The sequence below is a fragment of a genome, unplaced genomic scaffold (genome assembly GCF_019419815.1).
Source record: "Pyrus x bretschneideri cultivar Hongxiangsu unplaced genomic scaffold, Pyrus_bretschneideri_v1 Contig104, whole genome shotgun sequence".
In the NCBI taxonomy this organism is placed as follows: domain Eukaryota; kingdom Viridiplantae; phylum Streptophyta; class Magnoliopsida; order Rosales; family Rosaceae; genus Pyrus; species Pyrus x bretschneideri.
Genome location: NW_025999396.1, coordinates 462663 through 488361, shown reverse-complemented (window position 1 = coordinate 488361; position 25699 = coordinate 462663). Strand labels below are relative to the sequence as shown.

The 25699-nt window shown below is 36.7% G+C and overlaps 3 protein-coding genes across 7 annotated transcripts; 2 read left to right on the top strand and 1 right to left on the bottom strand.

Annotated features, from left to right (window-relative positions):
- Window positions 1-2017: 2017 nt before the first annotated feature.
- LOC103935506 (UDP-N-acetylglucosamine transporter ROCK1-like) lies at window positions 2018-5313 on the bottom strand. The gene is made up of 6 exons (XM_009345281.3): window positions 5066-5313; window positions 4698-4973; window positions 4240-4438; window positions 4012-4155; window positions 2951-3025; window positions 2018-2457 (listed from the first exon to the last, which is right to left on the bottom strand). The coding sequence occupies exons 1-6, from the start codon at window positions 5194-5196 to the stop codon at window positions 2296-2298; spliced, it is 987 nt and encodes a 328-aa protein (XP_009343556.2). The 5' UTR covers window positions 5197-5313; the 3' UTR covers window positions 2018-2295.
- Window positions 5314-9924: 4611 nt separating this feature from the next.
- LOC103935507 (asparagine synthetase [glutamine-hydrolyzing] 2) lies at window positions 9925-16148 on the top strand. Its single transcript, XM_009345283.3, has 14 exons — window positions 9925-10140; window positions 10248-10386; window positions 10589-10684; window positions 10820-10961; window positions 11319-11414; window positions 11760-11854; window positions 12323-12484; window positions 13104-13184; window positions 13592-13813; window positions 13974-14108; window positions 14500-14574; window positions 14793-14879; window positions 15320-15427; window positions 15718-16148. The coding sequence occupies exons 1-14, from the start codon at window positions 10061-10063 to the stop codon at window positions 15946-15948; spliced, it is 1749 nt and encodes a 582-aa protein (XP_009343558.2). The 5' UTR covers window positions 9925-10060; the 3' UTR covers window positions 15949-16148.
- A 1295-nt stretch (window positions 16149-17443) lies between these two features.
- LOC103954502 lies at window positions 17444-21045 on the top strand. 5 transcript variants are annotated; one of them, XM_048571086.1, is made up of 6 exons: window positions 17444-17735; window positions 17890-17982; window positions 18594-18713; window positions 19264-19531; window positions 20312-20456; window positions 20645-21045. In XM_048571086.1, the coding sequence occupies exons 3-6, from the start codon at window positions 18630-18632 to the stop codon at window positions 20649-20651; spliced, it is 504 nt and encodes a 167-aa protein (XP_048427043.1). In that variant the 5' UTR covers window positions 17444-17735; window positions 17890-17982; window positions 18594-18629; the 3' UTR covers window positions 20652-21045. The 5 variants fall into 5 exon arrangements, with proteins under 5 accessions (XP_048427043.1, XP_048427044.1, XP_048427047.1 ...); XM_048571087.1 differs by having other exon boundaries at window positions 18588-18713; XM_048571090.1 differs by lacking the exon at window positions 17890-17982.
- Window positions 21046-25699: the final 4654 nt, after the last annotated feature.

The window sequence follows — 25699 nt, the reverse complement described above, 5'->3', positions numbered from 1 at the left end:
CTCACGCGCTCACAATGAATGGGGGGGGCCTTTGGCCGAAAACTTCTGATACTAAAGTTAGAATTTGAGAGAGAGTGTTTAGAGAAATTTGGAGAATTTTAGAAAATAATTGGACTTCGGTTCTAGAGAAAATGAGGGACTATATATAGGGGTGTGGCCAGCTCTATTATGAGAATTAGGACTGGCCACATTTGATTGATTTTGTGGGATTTATTGTAAGATATTATATAATATCTTGCAATTACTTTGGGCAATTAATCAATTAATTAGATAATTAACCAATTAATTTAGGTAATTAATCCCAATTTGAAAAGAATAATTAGGAATTGCCTTGTGGGTGAAGATTTGATGCGGAGTAATGAGAGGGTTTAAAAGAATACCATTTTGATCACATTTGACATCAATTGAGCCGTTATTGTCTATTACATGCACATGGGAATCCCGGTATGCCTCAAGGGTAATTATGTTTTTTTACCCAAAAATCCACATATCGTCTCCATATTCAGATAAAAGATTGGATTAATCACCAACAAACTCTTTTTCCAGATCCATGCCATCGCTTGTCAAAGCATTTGCAGACCTTTTTGACATAATGAAAACAAAATGAAATACCAATTCTAAAAGAATTCAATGGAAACTGCGTTGGACAAAAACCGAAGAATGAGAAAAAAAAGTGTCAACAAACATATAATACAAATGCAAAAACAAATATACATCACACATAATGATTAAAAGCAATGAATCACATATATTCTTAAGATATGACAAAAAAAGGGAACGAAAGAAACAAAAGAAAACCAAAAAAAAAAAAAATAGCCAAAAACTTAAAACCAAAGAATTCAAAAGTTTAAATCGCTTACCTTAAGCAGCTGGAACTTTGAAAAATAGGACCGTCAATCTGCGCAAAAAGGCAAACAATCACTGATTATTACATTGGAAAATCCGACTCAATTTATTAAGTACAATCTGAACAAAAGTAGATCATGGCTACAACTTTTTTAAATAACTAATCGGAATTGAAAACCATATATCATAAATTTAAACAAAAGTAGATCATGGACGCAATTTTTTTATTTCGACAAATAGAATAAAAAACAGACAATTATTAAGACAATAGCAAAAGAAGCAAATATTATCTAGAAATGAGTTAAGACCAAAAGAAATATTATATTGTGAGATTGTGAGCAAGAGTGAAAATAAGAGTGAGAGAAACACACAGAAATTCTACAAAGAACATAAAAAACAACGAAATCACACACACACTAAAAAAAAAACATTATATTGTGAGATTGGGAGTGTGAGAGTGAGAGTAAGAGTGAGAAAAATTCTAGTCACATTGTTAATGAGAGTGATAGTGAGAGTAACAGCGAGAGAAAGCTGCAAATAAAATCTCTGTTATGAAAGAGCAAGCATACTACGCCCATTCCTTTATTAGTGGCTTTAGGAGATTGGGTCTCCCCTTATATTCTCCCTCCAGAAGGTTGTTGACAATTGGTAAAATTGATAGCCTACAAAACTCAAAAATAACTATTTTTTAAGATACATGATTAATGATAACTCAAAAATAAACAACAGAAAACGTTAAGTCATCCAATATTGAAATAGCTTCTTTCTATATTGTATGTACGTTGTAGTATTGGATGACTTAAGTATGATATCCATGCATCGTTGATCGTGTATCGACAATGTGCTTCTGTTGACAAGTAAATGATTTTGGTGACGCGCTCTCCCACAGTCCCACTACACCTTAGAAGACGCCCTTCTTATATTCAGATAGAGAGGTAATTTCACATCTTAACCGAACACGCACGGAGACATATCGAGAGGAGAAGGGGTGGGGCCCGAAACTAAGAAGATTAGAGCACGTGGCCAATTGTAAATTTAGGTCAGATATTTAGGCAAAGTTAAATCTAATATAGCAAACCAGAGATGGAACCGGATAACCTCAAGTTATCCTTTGTTGCACTAGGATTCAAGGCCATAAGCTCAAATACTGACAATCTTCTATATTCCACAGTAGCAGAAATTTTATCATCTAAAAGATCTTCATTTATCTGTTGCACTATTACAACAAGAAAATATTACAATTACCTTCGTATCGGTTCCGATACGGGCCAAAGAGGTCATGCTCAAGCCAAATACAATGCGTGATTGAATTCCCTTAACTAGAAGGTAAAATCGAATAAATTCCAATAGCTCTCTACCATTCTGGCATCTATAAATTACAATATGTCCAACCATTTAAAGCCGTTTGTGATCAGGGTTAAAACAACTCCCCCGATGTTGCAACAGGATTTAAGCTTCTTTCTTTTTAACCCGGTATGGATACTTCTGGTATATTGAAATGCTGCTAGCCACGAGAGGAAGAGCCAGGAGACAATATAGTGAAGGTGGTTTCCCTTCAAAAATGAACTGCAGCATAGCGGTAACAAGAAGAGCAGAAACAATAACAAACCCCTGCAATCATGTTAGAGCTTCCGCGGTAAGTACTTTTAAAACTTAATAGGCCTTGCAAGAATATAACTGTATAAGAAGTTTGTGTAAATCTAGAGGGAGTTATCTTCCCAGCCGCTCTCACCAAAATGATCACTCAGAAACTATAAGTGTATCCCAAAGGATTAGATTAACTTACCAAACAATTCCGTATATTTTGTCAGATTTTCAAAGATATGTGAACGAAGATCAGTATAAAACTTAAGAACTAGAGAGCTATGATTGAGATATCCCGCGAATAAAGCAGATCAAGGTAACCTAGCTATTATTTTCTTAAAGCAGGTAGCATGTTGATTCTAGTGATCAAGCATAACAGTGAATTCATAAACAATGTCAGGGTTTTATTTCTCTTTGCTTTCAGCCTAAGTTTGCAACGAAATTTCAAATAAAGCTAGTAGCGAGTGAGGTTGAGAGCATCAAATAACTGCTATTGTTATCCTTGTTTTGTTAAACTTGCCTTTTTCACGCCACCAGCATAACTTGTGACTAGGCCAACAAGAATTCCACCAAGGGCATTGCACATGACTGGGATCTGGAAATAAAAACAGAACAAAAATATTATTTGGAAAGGGACACCATAACACGTGCAACGCATAGTTAACAGAGAAAACATTACATTTGTTTTCTTTGCCAAGTACTACTGATTAAAAATGTATATCTTCTAAATAATATTTGGGATGGGCGGAACTTCCTTTATTTATTTATTTTCCTTGGTGATGCAAGATGTTTCAAATACAACAAAAAAGAAGACCCAAGTATGTACCATTTTGCTTAACGTAAGATAATTACTTCCCACAGATACAGTCCAATAATTAAAATAAGACAAAGTTTTGCACAGAAATAGAATTAGAGCCCACTAAGAGAGCAACTTAAACTTAGCAACAAATGGGAAAAAATAGACCGACTGTATAATTGTGTTTACAAAAGGGACTATATAGTTTCTATGGTTACAATTCAGAATCGAGAACACCAGGAAAGAAAAAAAGAAAAAAAGAGGACAACAGACAACGTGCGGATGGATATCTACAGGAACAGCAAACCATAGAGAAGCAGCATGACCATCCAAAATGTTTCCCTTTGAATTGAATCCAGAGCTGACGAAAAACAATAATTTCTTTCATATGACTATATTTTTTCAGTCTGCCTTCCAAACAAAACCAATGGTTTGTGGTGGTTTCGACAAGGGAATTGCAAGTACCAAGGGATTTAGGCTAAATTAGTTAGAGAGACAGTACAAATGATTTCGTGGAGGGTTTGAAATGACTTAGATACAACGACCTTTAAGGGGCGTTCTAAATGACTACTTGAAAGCAGTCACTTGTGAATCCTTTCTATAGTATTTGTAATGATTATAGTGCAAGTAAAATCCCTCAATCTATTGTTTTTTGGTTCATTTGTAACTAACTCATCCTAATTTTCTTTGGTACTTTCAAATCCCTCATCCGAATATAGCCCCAAAGGAATCAAACAAAGATTCAAAAACTGAAGGAAAATGTTAAATACAGTGATGATCATTACCCAAGTCATCAAAGTCCATCCATAAAAAAATCCATGTATTCTGATGGCTTCTCCATCTGGAGATTTAGAGGTACTGGCCAACAGGCACAAACTTCCCACAACAGACATCTCTACTGTCATCAAATACGATGAGTGTTTCTTAACCTGGAATATAAGAGCAACAAAGTTAAATTGATGAGACTAGGAAACAGCGCCTTCAAACTACAGGATCCGAAACTTTTTGCTCACCTGGGAAGCCCATTGACACAAAGAGGATGCCAAACCTGAGAGTACAGAGGCCACCAGGACAGGAATTATCCCACTAAACAATATTTGGTCAGAACTGCCACTACCAGTCCCTTTTTTGGAGCCTTCCCCAAAACTTAAAAGAACAGCAGCCGTAATCAATAAAACGAGCGCCCCAATTTGCTGAATCGATTGCTTCTGCCTACACATAACAGATTGCTATCAAATATCAATCTAATGGGTGATCTCATACGCTCGGAACTCTCTGAATCAACTCACATTCAGCTAATTCATAACCTAGAAACCGAATAGAGACATATCTTAGGCTCAAACCACGACAAATTCAGTCTAATGAGTACTATATCATCAATATTCAAATGCCTTGGAGCTCTTTAAAAACTACCATAGCTACTTAACCCGGCACAAATATTCGGAGTTTACAATGTATCCATTCCACATACCTCAAAATCAAATAGGTAAAGAGAGCAGTGAAAATGATTTTAGTCTGGTTAAGCATTGAAAAGGTGAGTGAATCAAGGTTCTTGTAAGAAATCTGCAGCAAACTATTCTGCAATGCGTAAATGGCGGCGGGAAGCCCCGAGGCGGTCAGTGCACCAACCAACGTCCACTCTCTGTACACCTTCTTCAAGCTGCCGTCTCTAGCCATGAAAATTAGGGCACAGATAATCTTGGCTATCTCGCACGTCAGGACCAATGACGTCACGATCACTTCTCTACTGCGAGAAGAAATTACAGACAAAATGTACAAGTTTTAGAGAATCAATCGGTGATTGGGGGATGTTAGGGATCGAGGAAGGGGTGGGAGTACCTGGTGAAGCGTTTGGAGATGAGGGGCTGAGCTCCGTACTGGAGTGTGAGTAGAAGGGAGTAGAACCAGACCCTTGAGTTTATTTTCTCTGCGCTCGGCGGTGCCGGAGCTTTTTGCTTTCCGGCCGCCATTTTTGGCGGCGACCTTGGGAGGGTGAGAGAGAGAGAGCGTCCGAGATTTTTCCTGTGATTTGGAATCGTCTTTTGCTGCTACTTTGGGAAAGACACGGGGACCCGGCAGTACCGACTCACAGTCAAATGACGTCGTTTTGAGTACAGGTTATTTTGAAATATGAATCCTAATTATGCTTTTTTACTTTTTTTTTTTTTTTTTTTTTTTTTTTTTTTTAGGGACCAGTTTTTGTAAAAAAAAAAAAAATAAAAAAAGATCAATTGGATTTCATAGGATTAAGAAACTTAGGATTTTAATAGATTTTGTTAAGTGATGGATTATGAGACTTCTACAAAATCCATATGTATTTTGGAAGACGTGAGAAGATTCATATAACAGATTTCTGTGGATTTTGATAAATTTTACAACGTTGAATCTTAACTGTCAAATAAATCAAATGGTAATAAATGTATCTAGGTTATGAATCTACCAATCAATATTTTCACACAAACCCAACTACTTCAAAGTCTCCAGCTGCACTCCTTTCCAATGTTAGTTTCTCCCCCACTTTATTCTTCTCTCTTTTCCGTTCCAACAAACCTCCCTCCTCCAGTCCTTCTTTTTTTTTTTTTTTTTTTTTTTGTCAATACTTCTCTATTCTTGTTTTCCTCGACTCTCTCTTACTCATCTTCCTCCACAACCCAATTCAAATTCCCCTTCTCTGCCATGAGGAAAAAAAATTGCACAAAATTGCAAAAAGAATTGTAGAAAAATAACAAAGATAAAAGAAAAAATTGCAGAGATGAAAGAAGAAGATATAGTGTGAGAGGAAGAGGGAGAGGTTCTTGGATTTGAAATCCTAAGGTGTGAGGTAGGGTTCTATTTGGTCTTGGATGTATATACTTCTTGCTTTCAAATCCCACAAAATCCACAACTTAATAAAATCCTACAAAATCTTTAATTTTTCAATACACAAAGATTTGGATGGACTTTAAAAATGACTATTAAAATCTTGATTGACTACACCTAAATTTGCATGGATTCTAAAAATCCTTTAAAATCATTTGGTTGACTACAGTAGGATTTTAAAGTCTTTTAAAATCCTTCCAAATTCAAGTTTGACTGCACCCCCCATGAATCCTAATTATGTTTTTTTTTACTTTTTTTTTTAAGGGACCATTTAAAAAAAAAAAAAAAGATCAATTGGTGTTTCGTTACGACAATTCACATTTTAATACTAAAATCCTAAAAAATATTTATGACCCTTCTTTGCAAAACCCTAAATATTCATTAGCAAAACCTTGGAAAAATGTTTTTAACCCTTCTTCGCCAACCAGGGACGAAGCTAGAGATCTATATATGAATGTGGTCATCCCCAAACAACAAAATTATAAATTAAAAAGCTAAATAATTTACTAAAACAATACTAATATATTAATCCATATTTCATATAACATATTACAACATCTCTCCACGCTTTTTCATGTTTTAAAAGCATTGCATAACAATTTCATTACCAATATAATCAAATATCTCTCTCTATAAAAATAATTATCATCCATCCATAAATCTCCCAACCGATTGTTCAAAAATTTCATGGCCTAAAATGCTCTTTCAACGTTGACAGTAGTAACTGAAAGCGTTAATGCTAATATCACAAGATTTTTTTCTACCAAAAAACTGTGTGGGGTCATCTGCCCCTGCCGGGCCCAAGGTGGCTTCATCCATGTCACAAGCAAACATTTATTAGCCAAAAAAAATTCTTTTTTATACAACAGTATATTTACATTAAAGTAATGGAGAAATAAATTGGTATTAAACTCGTCATACACAAGTTTAAAACCTAAAATCTCTTATTTACAAATGAACAAGAATTTCAATAAACTATAATATTAAGTGACACATGCATTTTAATATTAGTTTTAGTCATTAATTGGAGTGAAACTGTGACATCCCACATCGCCCAGGAGAGTGGATCCTGTAAGCCTTATATATATATTCTCATCTCTACCTAGCACAAGGCTTTTTGGGAGCTCACTGGCTTTGAACTTCATAGGAACTCTGAAGTTAAGCGAGTTCGGATAATAGCAAGCCCAGGATGGGTGACCCACTGGGAAGTTCTCGTGTGAGTTACCAGAAACAAAACTGTGAGGGCGTGGTCGGGGTCCAAAGAGGACAAATTGTGCTACAATGGAGTCGAGCCCAGGATGTGGTGGGGGAGTGGATCCTGTAAGCCTTATATGTATATTCCCATCTCTACCTAGCATGAGGCCTTTTGGGAGCTCACTGGCTTCGAGTTCCATCAGAACTTCAAAGTTAAGTGAGTTTGGGCGAGAGCATTCCCAGTATAGGAGACCCACTGGGAAGTTCTTGTGTGAGTTCCTAGAAACAAAACTGTGAGGGTGTGGTAGGGGCCCAAAACGGACAATATCATGCTACGGTGAAGTCGAGCTCGGGATGTGGTGGGGGCTCGAGCCGGGATGTGACAAAAACAATATATGGAGTACCCAATAATATAATCATTAATTTTTATTAAACCGATATTATACTGTAATTTACAATGAAAAGAGAGAGTGGACAAAAAAGAGTCTAATCTTCAAAGACAATACGCTACTTGCATCGTACTTAAATTTGTGCAAATTTTTCATAAGAAGGTGAAGCTAAGCTGTATTACTCAAAAGAAAAGAAATGCTAATGAGACTCGCTCAAAAGTATGACTCTCTACACCTCATGTTATTGTGCAAAAAATATGAGGTGATGGAGAAACCATAAAAAGTTTCACTTTTAAGAAAGTCTCCTTTAATTTATTTATTTATTTATTTATTTTTAAGGAAAGGATTCATTAAATAGAGGAACCTCTAGTACAACCAATTCCAGAAGCATCAAACAATAGAGCATTCAAAGCTTCAACCGAGATACAGGCATCCCAAATATTAAGATTTACATACTTGATACCAATAGAAGTTAAACCATCAGCCACAAAGTTAGCTTTCCTAAAGATATGACACCACCCAACTTTCTGAAACACAATGGCGCACCACTTGACATCTTCAAGGATGGACCTCAAGTTCCAAGGCGTCTCGCGCTTCCCTTGAACAACATTGATGATAAGCTTGGAGTCGCCCTCAACTATAATATGGGAAAATTCTTTCTTTTTATTCAACAAATATCTTCTCGGAGCGCTAAGGCCTCTACCACATTAATGGAATTAGACCCCAAGTTCAAAGCTCTCGCAATCAGAGGGTTCCCCATATCATTCTTAATAACAATCCTCCAGCTGCAACTGAGTTAATGACAGACCCTCAAAATTGATTTTAAGAAAAAGAAAGGTTGGCTTACAACATTTAATGATATTAGTCGAGCTCAAGGTTCTAGCTTGATCACTACACCGCACATTTTCCTTAAAGAACTCATTAGCAACCGAAATTGTCCTAATGTAAGTTCGGTTACAATTAGGATTTTCGCTTCTAAAAATGATACCATTCATGTTGTCAATGCAAATTTTCGCCGTCTCTTGCTTTGACGAAAATGCATCTGTAAAATAATCAACACCTTTGATCAAAGACCTAAACCTCACGCTCCCACAAGGTGTGGGGGAATGGGGGGGGGGGGGGGGTTAGGCCAATGGATCTCCGATGCCTAAATTAGTTTCTCTAAAAATAGTAAGTGTTTAGGATTTTTTAGGATAGCAAAAGCTTATCGAAATTTGATAGAGATGAAGATATTTATAGGAGGAGTGGCCAACTATGGGTGTTAGGGTTTTACCTTACTCAAGACGGCATCCTATTGGCCAAGATTTATTGAAAGAATATTCTCAAAATATTAAATAGGAAATAATATATTGCGATAATGATGTAAATATCCTTAATTGATTTAAATAGAGATTACTTACTTGAATCGAGTCAATATTCAATTGAGAATGTATTAAAGATAGGATTTGGGTAATTAATTTATATCTTTAATGCCTTAACTTTTCCTTGTCATAGACAGGTAAGCTGTAGGCAATCGTATTCAACTGCATGGACCTTTATGGGTGTTGAGCTGCTCGATCTGAGAAGTTTGCCCATTTAGCAAGTTCCACACTTGCCCAGCAAAATTGCAATGTAAAAAGATATGATCCTGATCCTCCCGTTAATTTTACAGAAGGGACAACTCATATCAATGTTATTAATAAATGTACTAAGTCTAGCTCTAGTTCGAAGCTTACCTTTAATAAGAAACCAACCGAAGATTTTAACTTAGGGGAGAGAGTTTGGTTCCAGAGAATATTGAGAAGATTATGCACCGTAGACAAGGCATGGTTATCCATTTGCAATCAAGTTGCACCACATTGGATTTGATTGGATTTGATTGGGATGATCTTCTGAAATGAGATGGTAAATATGGTAAGAAAAACCTAATTATGGGTCCTGAATAATCACCCACATACCATGTCAAATTACTCTTTTACCCATCTCTGGCACACAGAATGCCTTTCCAAGCTAAGGAATGATTTAAGGTCTACTTTAATATCCCTCTCAAAAGAAAACAAAACTGGAAGGCGGCCGTCAAAAAAGTTGTACCCACGTGTTAAAGTAAAAGAGAGTCGCCTAGCCCAAACCAGAATCCAGAATCTCAGACAGCCTAGCCCAAACCAGAATCTAGAATCTCAGACAACACGCTAGTACCAAGTGTCAATTAAAACCCTAAATTTAAATGTGGAATCTCATCACACAGTAGTTAGCTCGTCAAAATCTACGGCCGCGATCAAAGCGCCAACAGATTATAAAAGCACCCGATTCCTCTGATTCCGCAGCCACAACTTTCACACTCTGCCATTTTTCCTTCACCGTTCCGCTCCCCTCCGCTGCAATTCGCCTCGCCACCGCCACCGCCACCGCCACCATGTGTGGGATTCTGGCAGTGTTCGGCTGCATCGACAACTCCCAGGCCAAGCGCTCCCGCATCATTGAACTCTCGCGCAGGTACGCATTTCCATTTCTTGCTTTTTTCTCCCACCTGAATTTTGTTTGATTTCGCCTGGATGGATGAGAGATGGAGAAACGTTTGGGTGCGGATGAATGGATTGTAGGTTGAAGCATCGAGGTCCTGATTGGAGCGGATTGCACTGCCATGGAAATTGTTATCTTGCTCATCAACGGTTGGCGATTGTCGACCCTGCTTCTGGAGATCAGCCTCTTTACAACGAAGACAAGACCGTTGTTGTCACTGTACTCTTTCTCTCTCTCTTCTCTCTCTCTCTCTAGCGTTGTGTTGTTGGTAATTTGTAAGCATTGCATGTTCTAGTCACAACCCTGTGATTTCGAACTTCGATTGATCTTGAATTGGCTGCAACATTATCCCGTTCAGATTTTTTGTAGTTTTTTTTTTAATTTTTTTATGTTGGATTGATTGTTGGAGCTGTGCGTTTAGGTCAATGGTGAGATATATAACCACAAGCAATTGAGAGAAAATCTGAAGTCGCATCAGTTCCGAACCGGCAGTGACTGTGAAGTGATTGCACATCTTGTAAGTAAATGAGCATTGCTATGAATCTGGTAATGAAATTACTTTATTTAAATTGGAATAACAAAAATGGTTCCCTCTTGCATTAATTTATGTAAATTGTTTTCATATTTAACTACTACCGTTTATCTTTGGCAGTATGAAGAGCACGGAGAAGAGTTTGTAGACATGTTGGACGGCATGTTTTCCTTTGTCCTCCTTGACACGAGAGACGAAAGTTTTATTGCAGCTCGAGATGCAATTGGTATCACCCCACTTTACATGGGCTGGGGTCTTGATGGTATGTACTGTGTCAGTTTCTTAAAGGCTTATTTTTATTTACGCTCTTGTAACTCCATTTTGATCTCACTTTGCCCCTTGTAACTCAAAAGTCACCACTTTACTCCTTGAAACGTGAAATTCACTCCACTTTGACTTGTGGACTCTCTCTTCTCCCTGAAACTTATAGGTCGCCTCCTAACTGAGTTTAAAATCGAGTTTCAGGGGTTATAACTAAAAATAAGCCTTTCTTAAACTCTTCTGACCAAAACAAGAAAATTACATATTATTTCCTAGACTGTTGCTTTATTATCATTATCATTTTTAAGCTTTGATTACCTCTCCGACGCACATTTAAGGAGTATATATCTTTTTGCAGGATCAATTTGGTTTGCTTCAGAAATGAAAGCTTTAAGTGATGATTGCGAAAGATTCATATCTTTTCCTCCTGGGCATATTTACTCTAGCAAGCAAGGTATGTACATGCCGAGCTCTTGTTAGTAGCAATGACTTGTATTGGTGAATCATATGAGATCTGCATACAGCCCTCTTATAATGTCCTTGTCCAATTTAAGAAAAAGGTAGAAGAAATGATTCTATTTATTTAAGGAAACTAAGACATTTTGCACATACTTGGAGGTGTAGGACATGTTTTTTATCTTGTTACCTTAAAAATGTTAAATACTTGTGTACCGAGTGTTGTCCTTTTAGATTCGTATAACATGCATGTAAAATGTTGGCCCAAACAAAATATGCATGTATAATTCTCAAGTTGTGGGCCTGTTAGATTTTGTATGCACTACTAATTTTATTTTTGCAGGAGAACTTAGAAGGTGGTACAATCCACCCTGGTTTTTGGAACAGACACCATCGGCTTCTTATGATCCCATAGTTTTACGTAAGGCTTTTGAGAAGGTATGCAATGAAGAACTTTACATTTCTGTTTTCTTTATTATAGTTTATGAGTTAGTGGCAATATTTGTAAAGAATCAAATTCCATTTTTGCATTTTTTGTTTTGAGAAGCGTGTTACTTGGACAAATATACCTATCATCATATAAATTATTTCTTTCATTTACTCATAACCTTGTTCGTGCATTTGGTTATGCTATGCTGGGTGAATTAAGATGGATCGAAAAAAAAAGGTGCATCATTTTTGTGTTATCCCTTCTCCCTAGTGGGGCCTCATGTCATACTATTAGTGTATTAGTTTATTTTAACTCAAGGCTAGGAATGGTCTTCAGATAAGTGGTTTGTACAGATGACTTTGAATCTATTTAAGACCAGGTAGTAGGTCAAATTGTCCTGCGCATCTCACTCTTATACCACGTTTATTGTATATAATTTCTAATTTGTCTTCTACTTCGGTACTGAAATCTTGTAGGCTGTGGTGAAGAGACTTATGACAGATGTACCATTTGGTGTTCTTTTGTCTGGAGGGCTGGACTCATCACTTGTTGCTGCTGTGGCCTGTCGCTATTTGGCTGATTCAGAAGCTGCATGTCAGTGGGGATCACAGTTACACACTTTTTGCATTGGCTTGGAGGTAATCTTTTAAGATTGCCAAAATTGGTGCTTACTTAGTGTAGTGCTATCTTGTTTAGATAGCCAAATGTGATGCCCTCTCAAGGTCCCCACCCCTTCCCCTTTTTTCCCAGTTCTCTTGACAGCGTGGCTTGGTCAATTGGAGTACCACATCTGTTCACTTTGCGTACAAAAGATGTGCGTTTAGATAATGTTATATCTTCATGCTGCGAATCTGTTTTTTATCCTTTTAAAAACTTGTACAGAACTTGATTTCCAGTTTGAAATAAGTATGTATTACTCTTTGTAGTAAAAAAAAATCAGAAAAGGGTGGGCTTCATCTGTTTCTTATGCCTAATGACATCAAAATCTCACTGATAAATAGTTGTACTCTGACACATTTATGTCTATAATGAGCAGTTGAGCTGTTAATACGTTTATGATATCTGTATACTTGTATGGTTCATTAAAGTGGCAAGTTCAAAGAAATAAAAGGTCCTTGTTGTAGATCCTTAATCGTCTTTCACATGTAAATTCTGGCACCGGAGAGATTTAGACACTTTATTGCAATCAATCTTTTACGAGGCTTTATCTAGTGATGGTTTTTCTCTACATTTAAATGCTACATTTTCAATCTTCAGAAATCACCAGATTTGAAAGCAGCGAGAGAAGTTGCAGAGTATCTTGGGACTCGTCATCATGAGTTTCACTTTACTGTCCAGGTAATTGATGAAAGATGCTAGAGGAACATTTCTACTAAGGCTTAAGTTTATGTCTGAAATTTAGGAATCAGTTGATCTGTTTAGGGATTGAACTTTAAGGTGAATTTGCGATTCCAAAAAGTTGTTATCCTTTGTATTTAATGATTTTGAATTGCTTATGATAGCCTTCACAGTATTGGTATATTGATTAAAAATACAAAATTGTGTTTATACCGATTTTGTTTCTCCATAAAATTTTCTGTCTTTGTCTTTCTTTTCTTGTATTCATTTCTATACTTTTTTCTATTTTCTACATTAATTGTTTCTTGAAGAAACTTTGTCCTGCATCCGTAATCTGAGGACAAAAACACGGATCTACATTCCTAAGATTCACACAAATAATTCATCTTTTTACTTTGATGTTTCAGGAAGGCATAGATGCACTTGAGGAAGTTATTTACCATACTGAAACATATGATGTAACGACTATCAGAGCTAGCACTCCCATGTTTCTTATGTCTCGAAAAATTAAATCTTTGGGAGTAAAGATGGTTCTTTCTGGGGAAGGTTCAGATGAAATTTTTGGAGGTTACTTGTATTTCCATAAGGCACCAAACAAGGAGGAGTTTCACCAAGAAACATGTCAGAAGGTACCCCACGAAACCATCTCTTCCCCTAGTTGTTTCTTTTCTGTTTCATTTGAGGCAAATGGTTATGTACTTTCAACATTTGTGAAAGAAAATTTCCTACTTATTTGATGGCCATTTTGACATTTTTTCCCCTTCTTGAACTGTTGTAACTACTGGACAGATTAAAGCTCTTCATCTGTATGACTGTCTGAGGGCCAATAAATCAACTTCAGCTTGGGGTGTTGAGGCCCGTGTGCCCTTTTTAGATAAAGATTTCATCAATATTGCCATGAACATTGATCCAGAATGGAAAATGGTATAGCACATATATCGCTGGTGTTTCCCTGTATTTCCAAGTTTTTATGTAGCAGCTCGTGTATCATATACCAAGTCTACTACTATTATTTGGCATAGCGGCTTCCATCCATAAAACAAAGTTAAAGAATGCCTCGGTCTCATTTTATTCTTTAATTTTACACCCATTTTATTCATTCCTTGGCGCGAGACCTGTCATATTGGTTTGTTTCATTGTATGTAACAGAGAGTTTTGGTGGTCTCTGGTCACTCTTTTAGATTTATGTTCCTATAGTTGTGCTTTCGAAATTTTTGGGATTATATTGATTATTATTTTTTCCTTCCCCGTACAAAATCAAACTAAAAGTTATCATTGGCTTCCTACATCTAAATATTTGCACATTTAATTGCAGATCAGGCCTGGGAGAATTGAGAAGTGGGTCTTACGCAATGCATTTGACGATGATCAAGAGCCATATTTGCCAAAGGTCTGTAACTTTTGGCTTGTGTCAGTAATCGTGTTCTGCATGATACAAAATGTTCAATATGTAATATACATACACACAATTTTCAAGTATGGATGGTGAGAGGCGGGCTCTCAGCAGTGCATGGTTGGTTGACCAGCCACACACACTCCGCAGTGTGGTGGTGCCCTATTTGTGCAATATATAGCTAACTTGTTTGTACCTTGTGTTTTTTGTTATAGCACATATTGTACCGGCAGAAGGAACAGTTCAGTGATGGCGTTGGCTACAGTTGGATTGACGGCTTGAAAGATCATGCAAACTGTCAAGTAAGCATTACCTTAAGTTAGAGTTATCTTTTTGAACGGAAATCCGTTGTCTGTGTATTCTGCCACTTGCCAGGTTATTAATTTGGACTGTTGATTAGGCATGTCCTTTCTGAATTTGTGCTCCAAATTGAGAGTTTAATGACAGAACATGTCATTGCATTTCAATTTAGAGTTCTGTCTGTACTTTGTTCCAAACCAGAGTTAGAAAACATTATAGATGCTTCTTCTTTATCTGCATATAATTAAGGGAGTTTTAACAAAAAGCCCACGGTACTGTTCACTTTAACGAAAAACCACATCTTTACACTAAAAATCAATCCTGGTACTATTCACTTTACCCTTTATTTTGTCCTTATCATTAAAACTCAAAGTTTTCAAGCCCTTTTCATTAGTTTTCCTTATAATTAATTAATCGTCTTTTGTTTCTTGTAACTGGACAGGTAACAGATTCAATGCTGAGCAATGCTAGCTTCGTTTACCCTGAAAACACTCCTACGACAAAAGAAGCATACTATTACCGGACAATATTTGAGAAATTCTTTCCAAAGGTGAGATACAAATTCTAAGAATAGCCAAGGAGGCTTGGCTACATGAAAGAGATTTATTCACTCGCTTTATCATTATGTCTTGCTTCATTTTTGTTTTTTCGTTTTTTTGCTTATCATGATGGAGTTGGTGAAAGATTTCTCTGCACGCTATATTCTAGTACCAAGCATGCCAATAGTATCTAATGAGAGTAGGAGGGGCATGCCATTTCTTTGCTCTCATCTTTAATCGTGCACCTTGATGAAAAATGGATAATGGTTGATTGAATTGACTATTTGCCATTTCTGAACAGAATGCTGCCAGATCAACGGTTCCGGGTGGTCCAAGTGTGGCGTGCAGTACAGCAAAAGCTGTGGAATGGGATGCAGAATGGTCAAAAAATCCTGATCCATCCGGCCGTGCTGCACTTGGTATTCATACAGCTGCATACAAGGAAGCAGGGGATGCAGAAAAGGGAAATGTTGTTCGTGGCTCTAAAAAAGTACGAGAAGGGATTGTAGAGAAAGCTGCGGCGGTTGTTTGAGTTCAACTCAATTTCAAAATTGCGGGTTCAGGTCTTAGCCGTAGTTAATTTGTTCATGTCTTGGTATTGGTTTCTGTTCTTACACGTTTAAAAGATTGTCTTAGTTGGTATTTGTTTTGCGTATAAGAAACACATTGTGAACCAGTATGGTATTTACAATGATTACTATCTAATCAAAACCCTAAGGTTGTGTTTATGTACATCGAGTGACTTTTATGTACAAATACCAATATGGTATTCTTACACGTTTAATTACGCTGCTCCAGATAGCGTAATTAACCTTTTGGTAAGGTGATGGTACAACCACCATCACCCTCACCACCAGAGAAGAAGAATGCCATTGAACACATTGTAATGCCATTCAAGATGGCCACCTGCATCGATGTCACATCCCGGCCCGGGTGGGACGACTTCCCGGGCCCGCTTCACTACCGTAGCACGATATTGTCCGCTTTGGGCTTACCATTCCCTCACGGTTTTGTTTTTGGGAACTCACGAGCAACTTCCCAGAGGGTCACCCATCCTGGGAGTGCTCTAGCCCTCTTCTCGCTTAACTTCAGAGTTCCTACGGAACCCGAAGCCAGTGAGCTCCCAAAAGGCCTCGTGCTAGGTAGGATGGGAATATACATTTAAGGATCAGTCCCCTGGGCGATGTGGGATGTTACAATCCACCCCCCTTAGGGGCCCGACGTCCTCGTCGGCACATTTCCGGCCAGGGATAGGCTCTGATACCAATGTCACATCCCGGCCCGGGTGGGACGACTTCCCGGGCCCGCTTCACTACCGTAGCACGATATTGTCCGCTTTGGGCTTACCATTCCCTCACGGTTTTGTTTTTGGGAACTCACGAGCAACTTCCCAGAGGGTCACCCATCCTGGGAGTGCTCTAGCCCTCTTCTCGCTTAACTTCAGAGTTCCTACGGAACCCGAAGCCAGTGAGCTCCCAAAAGGCCTCGTGCTAGGTAGGATGGGAATATACATTTAAGGATCAGTCCCCTGGGCGATGTGGGATGTTACATCGACGTCATTAATAATGAAGTAACAAATTAATAAGAAATTATCCTCCGAAGTTGCGTATCTTCTCAAGGAATAGTTACTGAGGCAAGATGAATCTCACAATATTAAGAACCTAAAATGCATATATGTTCACCCAATACCAATGGAGATTCAAGATGAATCCACTTCCACCGATTCCAGCCACCGCATGGCTCCGGCACTCTACTTACTCCACGGTTTAGATTAGATTAGAAAATTACTAGAGAAGAAACAAGACGGGATGGGGCGGGTTTAAAACTTGTCTTTTGTTATACGCGTACAACTGTGGTAATTGACTCTTTTTATTTTTTTATTTGAAAAAACAAAAAAACAAAAAAGCAAAATAATAATATATCTAAGCAGGGTTTTTTTTTTTTTTTTGTGAATTTTTTTTATTTTATTTGAAAATTGGGAGAAGGCAATTTTAAAATTACTAATGTTTCATCATTGTTGGTTTCTCCATATGAATGGATTGGATTGAATAAGGCAGGCGACTTAGGGGAGATCATGATAATTCAACTTCCCAGTTCAGAGGCTTCTCGTGCACACTCGACTCTCCCTCTCCCTGACTGGTCCTCTCCTTTCTCAGACCCACCTCCGTCCACCGTTCATCCTTCGTCGTCCTGACTGGCTGATGCCTCTCGTCCATCTCTCAGACTCCCTGAACTCCGCTTCTCCGACCACCAGGCACAACCATCATCTCCTCTCAAGTTTCAACTCCCGACTCCGACTCCGACCACCATCATCTCAAGGTATGGAACTATGGATCGGTGGCCGTGAGTGATGAGTTTTGGGAGGGTTAAGTAGTACTAGGCAATGGGGCATTGGGGTAAAGGGGGATTTGGATTACTGTCTCCAACTAATAAGTAGTCAGGTTTAATTGGACACTTTCTTAACATGTATCAGGTTCAATTGGACGCATTCTCTCGGGAACTGCTGCTTTGGTCTCAAAGACGATTATAAGCAGAGACATTTTTCGTATCAAATTTATGTGATTTGGTCAGAGTCCAGATTACCTCGCAATGTTCTGTGATCCTTTCTAATATTGTGCACTTCCTGATTTATGTGTTTATGTGGTTGTGATTTATGTGTTTGATAGAGATTGTGATTTATGTGGTTTCTGTGATCCTTTCTAATATTGTTCACAGTCGGAACTGCTAAAATTGAGTGGAAATGTTGGACTAGTTAGGCTAATATAGATTATTGTTTGATGCTTATAGGTAAGATGATTATTTCATGCCTGCCAATTAGAGTAGAAAACAAAGCTTGATCCTCCCTATTATTTATTTCTTCTTCTTTTCCTACAACTTTTATGCTTTCAGAACAATGGTTCTGTCTAAGCAAGAAAATCTTGATGGACGATCTCTATATTACTTGGGAAGTTGATGACATTCTTATATTTCTTTCTCCTTCGCTCGTTGGATTTTTTTATTTATTTTTATATTATTTTCTTTGTGTATTATCACATTTGCTCGTCCGTGTTTGTTCTTGGGATGACCGGGCTTTAAAGCGGAGGCATAATTCTTTTTGGACTACTGTTCTGGTTTCTATTCCCTGACAAAGTTTTCATTTAGAGACTAAGCATAGCCATATAATTGCTTAAGTTTCAGAATACAATTAGGTGGATGCTTATTGACAAGTAAAGAATGGATGAGACCATGAAGCAATTCCAGAAAAGCTTAATTGAACTCGAGACTGAAGCTGAGCATCTCCTCCTAGCTAGAAACCAGGTAATTTATACCTCTAGCTTCTTCTTTACAGACTTGTATGTTTTACCGTTAACAAAGATAAATTTTGAGAAGTAGCTGTGAAGTTGGAAAGTTTGAATTCAAGCACGACGTCAACAGTACATTTCATAAGTTTCAATAATGAATGATTAGATAAAAGGATTGGAAAGTTTCAATAACAAATGGTTTGATTAAATGATTGGAACCATAAGATTATTATTTTAGATATTGCAGCCCCTATGAAACTGTCTGGAAAAATTAATCTATTACAATTTAGTTACTTGTCGACATTAAAAAAAACCCTTGTTACCCAGCTTAATTTTTCAAAATTCCCTTGGTCAGTTGGTCACTTTCTAACTGATATATTTATGTTGGGTTTTGTTAAACCGTCATTCCCAGTAGTGTTTTTTTTTTTTTTTTTTTTGGTCAACAATCCCAGTGCAGTTGAGTGGCTTTATTATGTGAACTAATTCAGTTTTGTTAAAGTTAGTATTCTATTGTGTCGTGTTAGTAACACAATGGAGATTTGGTGTTTGTTATGATGGAAACGCAGATGGTTGAAAATGACAGGGTGAGGAATGGGAACAGAGAAGCACTTACATCTCTGAGGAAGATAGCTCGGACAACCAAAACTAGTGTTCCATCTCCTTTTGAGTCAATAATGAAGGGAATTGGGGGGCCTCAATCAAGACCTCTGGTGAAGGAGGTATGCCCTACCTGTGGCAACCATGATTCAAATGAGCGCACTTGGATGATGTTCCCGGGAACTGATGTCTTTGCAAGGATTCCATTTCATGCTGCCCATACGATCTTGGAGACAGGTTTTCTCTCAAGCTGCTTTTTATTTTTCTTTTTATGCAACTAATTGGGACATATACCCAACTGTATTATTAAGAAGTGCAACTCTTTCACATACCAATATATTCATATAACCATGTGTCACGAAGGATTAATGAATAAACTCGAGTGTCCACTGTAGTAGCCCTTGTGAGCAAAACGGGTTAAATAAACTATGTAGCATCTTTAAACAAATTGGTTGAGCTATTTATGAATTCTTAAACCTTTGAAGCTCTAGTGTTTTGTTTAAAAGGCCTATAGATGTTCGTGAAGATGCCATCTTCCCTGAATCAACTTCTATTTATCTTACAAAAGGAAGCTATGCTTCAGATTAGATGGGCAAATTTGAAATAAGATCAGAGGGATTTGTTCAGCATTAAGTTTTTGTTGTTAACTCAGTTTCTCCTACTGAAAAGTTTCAAACTTTTAATGTGTCAGACTGGATAGTGTTCTTGCTTGTCAATCATAATTTCTCAAACTTAACCATTGACGCTTCTTAGAGGAATTCATTCGAGTTTCTAGACGCTTCTTAGATGTTCGTGTTTTGCTGCGTTGCTGTCCTGTCTCTTATTGCTGCGAAAGTTGGGAAGTATGGCTCATGAACTCTCAGAATTCATGAGTTGTGATCTGTGCCTTCTCATAAAAAATATATGTTTTTATAGATTTAAATAATTGTATAAGTCGAATGCTTTGTAGCTTCATTATTTACTTTTCAGAAAGAAAAAAAAGATTCTGAACTTTTTGCTATTACCTTTGGGATGCAGAACAAGAGCAACTTGATTTAGACTCTAGAAGGTTGCAAGGCATTGTGAAGGAAAAATCCCTTGTGATTTCGGACAAAGGTGCCCTTGCTGACAAGATCTGTCCGGGTGTGCTGAAGTCCTTGGTAACCCTGACAGACAAACCAAAGTGAGTTGTGCTTGATGCATTAATATCCAATTCTGTTATAACCTCACATCCACCCCCAAGTAAGGAGAAAAGCAATGAACGTTAATCACTCTGGCTATCATCACAGACAGAGCTCTGTGTGGGCTAGTGTTCATAATTTTTCCAGTGTAGCTCTAGTGCTGTTAACATCAGAATTTTCTTCGAAACAGGGATTGATTGGAATGGAAAAGCTAGCAATTGTCACTACTTGTGGAATAGGAAAAGTGTGATGTATCTTATTTAGATTTCACCTCCCCCTTACTTGTGTTACAAAAAGTTGTGATATGATGTGTGGTGTAAGCAAACTGTGTTTCTTTCGCTGCGCCGGAGGACAAGCGTGCTTGTCTTGGGAAGGAGAGGAACTGAACCGTGGATCACTTTGCAGGCAGAGTGGCACAAGAAATGGTGGGTTTTTTTTCTACACTTGTATTGCTGTTCAGTTGATTTCTCGTAGTTTTGTGGGCACTCTAGTATAACGCAATACAAGCGTGATAGCATATTAGCCGTCAATCCAGATGGATATAACTATGAATCAACATCTGTTGGAAGTCTAAATTTGGTTGACGTAGGATACCGTAGCTGTGGCATTTTGTTTACGGAAGTCGTCATTGACACATCTTTCCTTAGCCGCTCGCTCTATTTGAGAGTTTGTCAAGTACGGACTGGCTCATACCATGAACATGATCGGTGGAATATTCGTTGGATTCTTGGCGTATTAGTCGTTGAATTCTTGGCGTATTAGTCATTGAATTGTTAACGAAGAATCCAACAACGATGAATCTTATTCGTAGTTTGAGCCTCAAATCCATAATCGTTGAAATAGTTATTAGATTTTTGGCTTGTTAGTCATTGACTTTTTTGCTAATAATCTAACGGCCATGATCCATTTATTAAACTTTGCACTAAGAAAGTGGAACATAGCTGACAAGGTCACTTTTTTGCTAATAATCTAATGGCCATGATCCATTTATTAAACTTTGCACTAAGAAAGTGAAACATAGCTGACAAGGGATTTGTCGGAACACACTCTTTGAATATTTTTCGCAAGCATAGGTAAGCAAAAAGTATTGAAGTGTTGTAAAACTGACGGTGTGTGCAGTGGAATAAATAAAACAAGACACAAAATTTACGAGGTTACTCTACAGTCAGTATGACTGGAGTACGTCCTCGGAGCAGCAGTGGTGCTTTCATTATAATTTAGAATAATAAGAGTACAAAATAACTCTCTTTATTATCTTCTCTCTTCTCCCTCTCTTTTCTCTCTTACTCTTCTGTGAGCCTTGTGGCTTCTATCTGTTTGCTCTCATCCTCAACATTTCTTTTTATAGGCACAGATGATAGTGCTTGCTGCCTTGCTGCCAGCTAAGCTACAGTGTTCTAAAGCGGTTGATATAGTCATTCATTACATCATTTAGTGGTCAGCCACCAATGTTTACAACATAAATGGTTTTTTTTTTATTTTTATTTTTTTTTTATATAATTTTATTGATTAACTTGAGAAGGCATTCCACTAGAGCAATTCACCGTGGGTTTAATCCCCTAGGGAATTGGCTCTTTAATCCCCAAAGGTAACAATTCAGTACTCATGCCATTTAATGTAAAGTATAATTAATCAGATATGATTCAAGATGATAATCAAGAAGGATTATACAGTTGTTAACTGATTGAATTTCTTTTGTTACTTGATTTTATGGCTTTAGGTAACCATTTATGTAGGAGAAGAAAATTAATATCATTCTTTTCTTTTTTTTCATTTTTTTTTGCCTTTTATTTAGGAAACTGTGTTTGTGTTGCTTTGTTATTGTCTTTGAGAGGAATAGAGTTTTTTTTATTTTTATTTTTTATTATTATTTTTATTTTTAAAGATAATTTAAATTTGTACTTTGTAGTTCGATATGGATGGATGTTTGAATCTGTACTAGCAACCATTCGGAAAGAATTGAAAACTTATTATAATTGTATCAATGTATATTTTCAAGAAACCATACTCAGGTTGTTGTCTTAGTGGACTTTGCAGATTATGGTCTTTTGTTTCAATTGATTTTATGTTTTTTCTTTTCTTTTTTGGGTTTGTATTGATTGAACTTACTAGCATTTGACCTTGTATATATTATTGGAAATCCTAGGGTACTTGTGACTTCCGAAAGAACAAATGGCAACAAGAAAGAAAGCATTTTCAATAGTCCAAGAGGTTTTTGAGACGCATGGTGCCATAACCCTTGAAACTCCACTTTTGGAATTGAGAGAAACCTTTACGGCAAAATATGGGAAAGATTGGGAATCGATTGATGATCTTCCCGAAGAGGTATTTCTCAGTTTCAACTGTTGTCAACTTGAGGGAAGTTTTGTTTTTATTTCTAGTAGTTAATTTCAATGTTTTTCTTGTTGTGACTCATACAAATGTAGTGTGAAGAGAGGCATGGGTTAAAGGCTTAACTCAATTTGATTCTTAGCACACGCTCTATTTTAGCCAAAGATTACTCTTTTTTTATACTTGGAGGTCTTTGATGATCTGTAGTATTTCCAAAGATGGTACATTATTCCAACCAAGAACAACATTTCTGAGAATAATAAATTTCAACTAATAAACAAAATTCAATTAGTTAACAACAGTATAATCCTTCTTGATTATCATCTTGAATCACATCTGATCAATTATACTTTACATTAAATAACACAAACATAGTTCCCCAAATAAAGAGGTAAAAAAAAAATAAATAAATAAAAGAAAGCTGGAAAATTTCCACAAAATCAAGTAACAAACAAAATTCAATCAGTTAACAATAGTATAATTCTTCTTGATTATTATCTTGAATCAAACGTGATCATTATACTTTACATTAAATGGCATGAGCATTAGATCTTGTCATTGGAAGTCTTCCACTCTCATTGCTTTCTACTGTTATCTCCGCCATTGTCGAAGCTCAGAGGGGGAGAGAGAGAAAGACTATGTGAGGGGTAATAGCCAGGTTCTGAGGTAGGGATTTTCTTTATGTGTGCTAGGGTTCCGCTTTCACATTGTCGAGAAAATAGGGCTTAGGGCACAAGGTAATTGGCCTAATATACTAAAACTGCAAAAGAGCTGGTAATGAGAGTGGAAGACTTCCAAAGGTAAGATTGTAGTGCCATTTATGTAAAGTATAATTGATTAGATGTGATTCAAGATGATACTCAAGAAGGATTATACTGTTGTAATTGATTGAATTTCGTTTGTTACTTGAAATTTGTTTATTATTCTCAGAAATGTTGTTCTTGGTTAAAATAATCTATCATCTTTCGAAATACTAAAAGATAACTGAAGACATCCAAGTACAAAAAGAGTGATCTTTGGCTAAAATAGAATGTGTGCTAAAAATCAAATCGAGTTAGGCTTTTATCCCCACCCCCTCTTCAAACTGCATTTGTATTAGTCACCACAAGAAAAACATCGAAATTATAAAAACAAAAATCCACTTAAGTTGACAACAATTGAAACTGAGAAATACCTTTTCAGGAAGATCATAAATCGATTCCCAATTTTCCACATATTTTCCCATGAGGGTTTCTCTCAAATCCAATAGTGGAGTTTCAAGGGTTGTGGCACCATGCATCTCAAAGACCTCTTGGAGTGTTGAAAATGTTTTCATTTTTATTGCTAGTCACAAGTACCCTAGGATTTCTAATAATATAAACAAGGTCAGAATGCTAGTAAGTCTACTCATCACAAACCCAAAAAGAGAAAAAATCATAAAATCGGTTGAAACAAAAGATCATATTCTGCAAAGGCAACAGAGACAGCAACCATAGTATGGTTTCGTGGATATATACATTAACAATTATAATAAGTTTTCAATTCTTTCCAAATGATTACTTTTATAGATTCAAACATCTTTCTGTATTGAACTACAAAGGACAAAGTTAAATTATCTTAAAAAAATAAAAAATAAAAAACTCCCTTCCTCTCAAAGACAATAACAAAGTAACACAGTTTCCCAAATAAAAAGGTTAAAAAAATGATATTCATTTTCTTCTACATGTCAAATAAATGGTTACCTAAAGCCACAAAATCAAGTAACAACAAAATTCAATCAATTAACAACAATCCTTCTTGATTATCATCTTGAATCATATCTGATCAATTATGCATTACAGTATGAGTACCAGAATCTTACCTTTGGAAGTCTTCTACTCTCATTGCTTCTATTGCTATATCCGCCATTTTTGGAGCTTAGAGAGAGACTGCGTGAAGGGTTGTAGCTGGGTTTTGAGGTAAGGTTTTTCTATATGAGTGTAATGGTTCCACTAACGTCGAGAAAATTGGGCTCAAGGCACACAGTAATTGGCCTGATATAATGAAACTGCAAGAGAGCCATTTAATGTAACGAGAGTGGAAGACTTCCAAAGCTAAGATTCCAGTGTTCATGTCATTTAATGTAAAGTCTAATTGATCGGATGTGATTCAAGATCATAATCGAGGAGGATTATACTGTTGTTAGCTGGTTGAATTTTGTTTGTTACTTGAAATTTATTATTCTCAGGAATGTTGTTCTTGGTTACAATAATCTATCATCTTTGGAAATACTAAAAGATTATCAAAGATATTTAAGTACAAAAAGAGTGATCTTTGGTTAAAATAAAGTTTGTACTAATAATCAAACTAAGTTAAGCTTTTATCCCCACCATCTTTTCACACTGCATTTGTATGAGTCACAAACTGAAAAACATTGAAATTTACTACAAAAAATAAAAACAAAACTCCACTTGAGTTGACAACGGTTGAAACTGAGAAATACCTCTTCAAAAGGATCATAAATCTATACCCAATCTTTCCCATATTTTGCCGTGAGGGTTTCTCTCAGTTCCAAAGGTGGAGTTTCAAGGGATGTGGCACCGTGCATCTCAAAGAACTCTTGAACTGTTGAAAATGCTTTCTTTCTTGCTGCCATTTGTTCTTTTAGGAAGTCACAAGTACCCTAGGATGTCCAATAATATATACCAGGTCATAATGCTAGCAAGTCCACTCAGAACAAAAGCCAAAAAAAAAAAAAAAAAATCATAAAATCAGTTGAAAAAAAAAACCCACAGTTTCCCAAATAAAAAGGTAACCAAAAAAAAAAAAAGTTAATGACCTTAATTTTCTTCTCTTACATGTCGAATAAACGGTTACCTAAAGCAACAAAATCAAGTAACAAACGAAATTCAATCAATTAATGACAGTATAATCCTTCTTGATTATCATCTTGAAT

What these genes read in the sequence shown, in the direction of transcription:
- LOC103935506 (XM_009345281.3), bottom strand. Translation starts at nt 5,196, where the DNA reads ATGGCGGCCGGAAAGCAAAAAGCTCCGGCACCGCCGAGCGCAGAGAAA. An exon ending in ATCTCCAAACGCTTCACCAG is followed by an intron (nt 4,974 to 5,065) that starts GTACTCCCACCC and finishes TTCTTCTCGCAG; the next exon opens with TAGAGAAGTGATCGTGACGT. An exon ending in TGTGTCAATGGGCTTCCCAG is followed by an intron (nt 4,156 to 4,239) that starts GTGAGCAAAAAG and finishes CTTATATTCCAG; the next exon opens with GTTAAGAAACACTCATCGTA.
- LOC103935507 (XM_009345283.3), top strand. Translation starts at nt 10,061, where the DNA reads ATGTGTGGGATTCTGGCAGTGTTCGGCTGCATCGACAACTCCCAGGCC. An exon ending in TATTTACTCTAGCAAGCAAG is followed by an intron (nt 11,415 to 11,759) that starts GTATGTACATGC and finishes TTATTTTTGCAG; the next exon opens with GAGAACTTAGAAGGTGGTAC. An exon ending in CTTTTTGCATTGGCTTGGAG is followed by an intron (nt 12,485 to 13,103) that starts GTAATCTTTTAA and finishes TTCAATCTTCAG; the next exon opens with AAATCACCAGATTTGAAAGC.
- LOC103954502 (XM_048571090.1), top strand. Translation starts at nt 18,630, where the DNA reads ATGGATGAGACCATGAAGCAATTCCAGAAAAGCTTAATTGAACTCGAG. An exon ending in TCCTCCTAGCTAGAAACCAG is followed by an intron (nt 18,714 to 19,263) that starts GTAATTTATACC and finishes ATGGAAACGCAG; the next exon opens with ATGGTTGAAAATGACAGGGT. An exon ending in CCATACGATCTTGGAGACAG is followed by an intron (nt 19,532 to 20,311) that starts GTTTTCTCTCAA and finishes TTTGGGATGCAG; the next exon opens with AACAAGAGCAACTTGATTTA.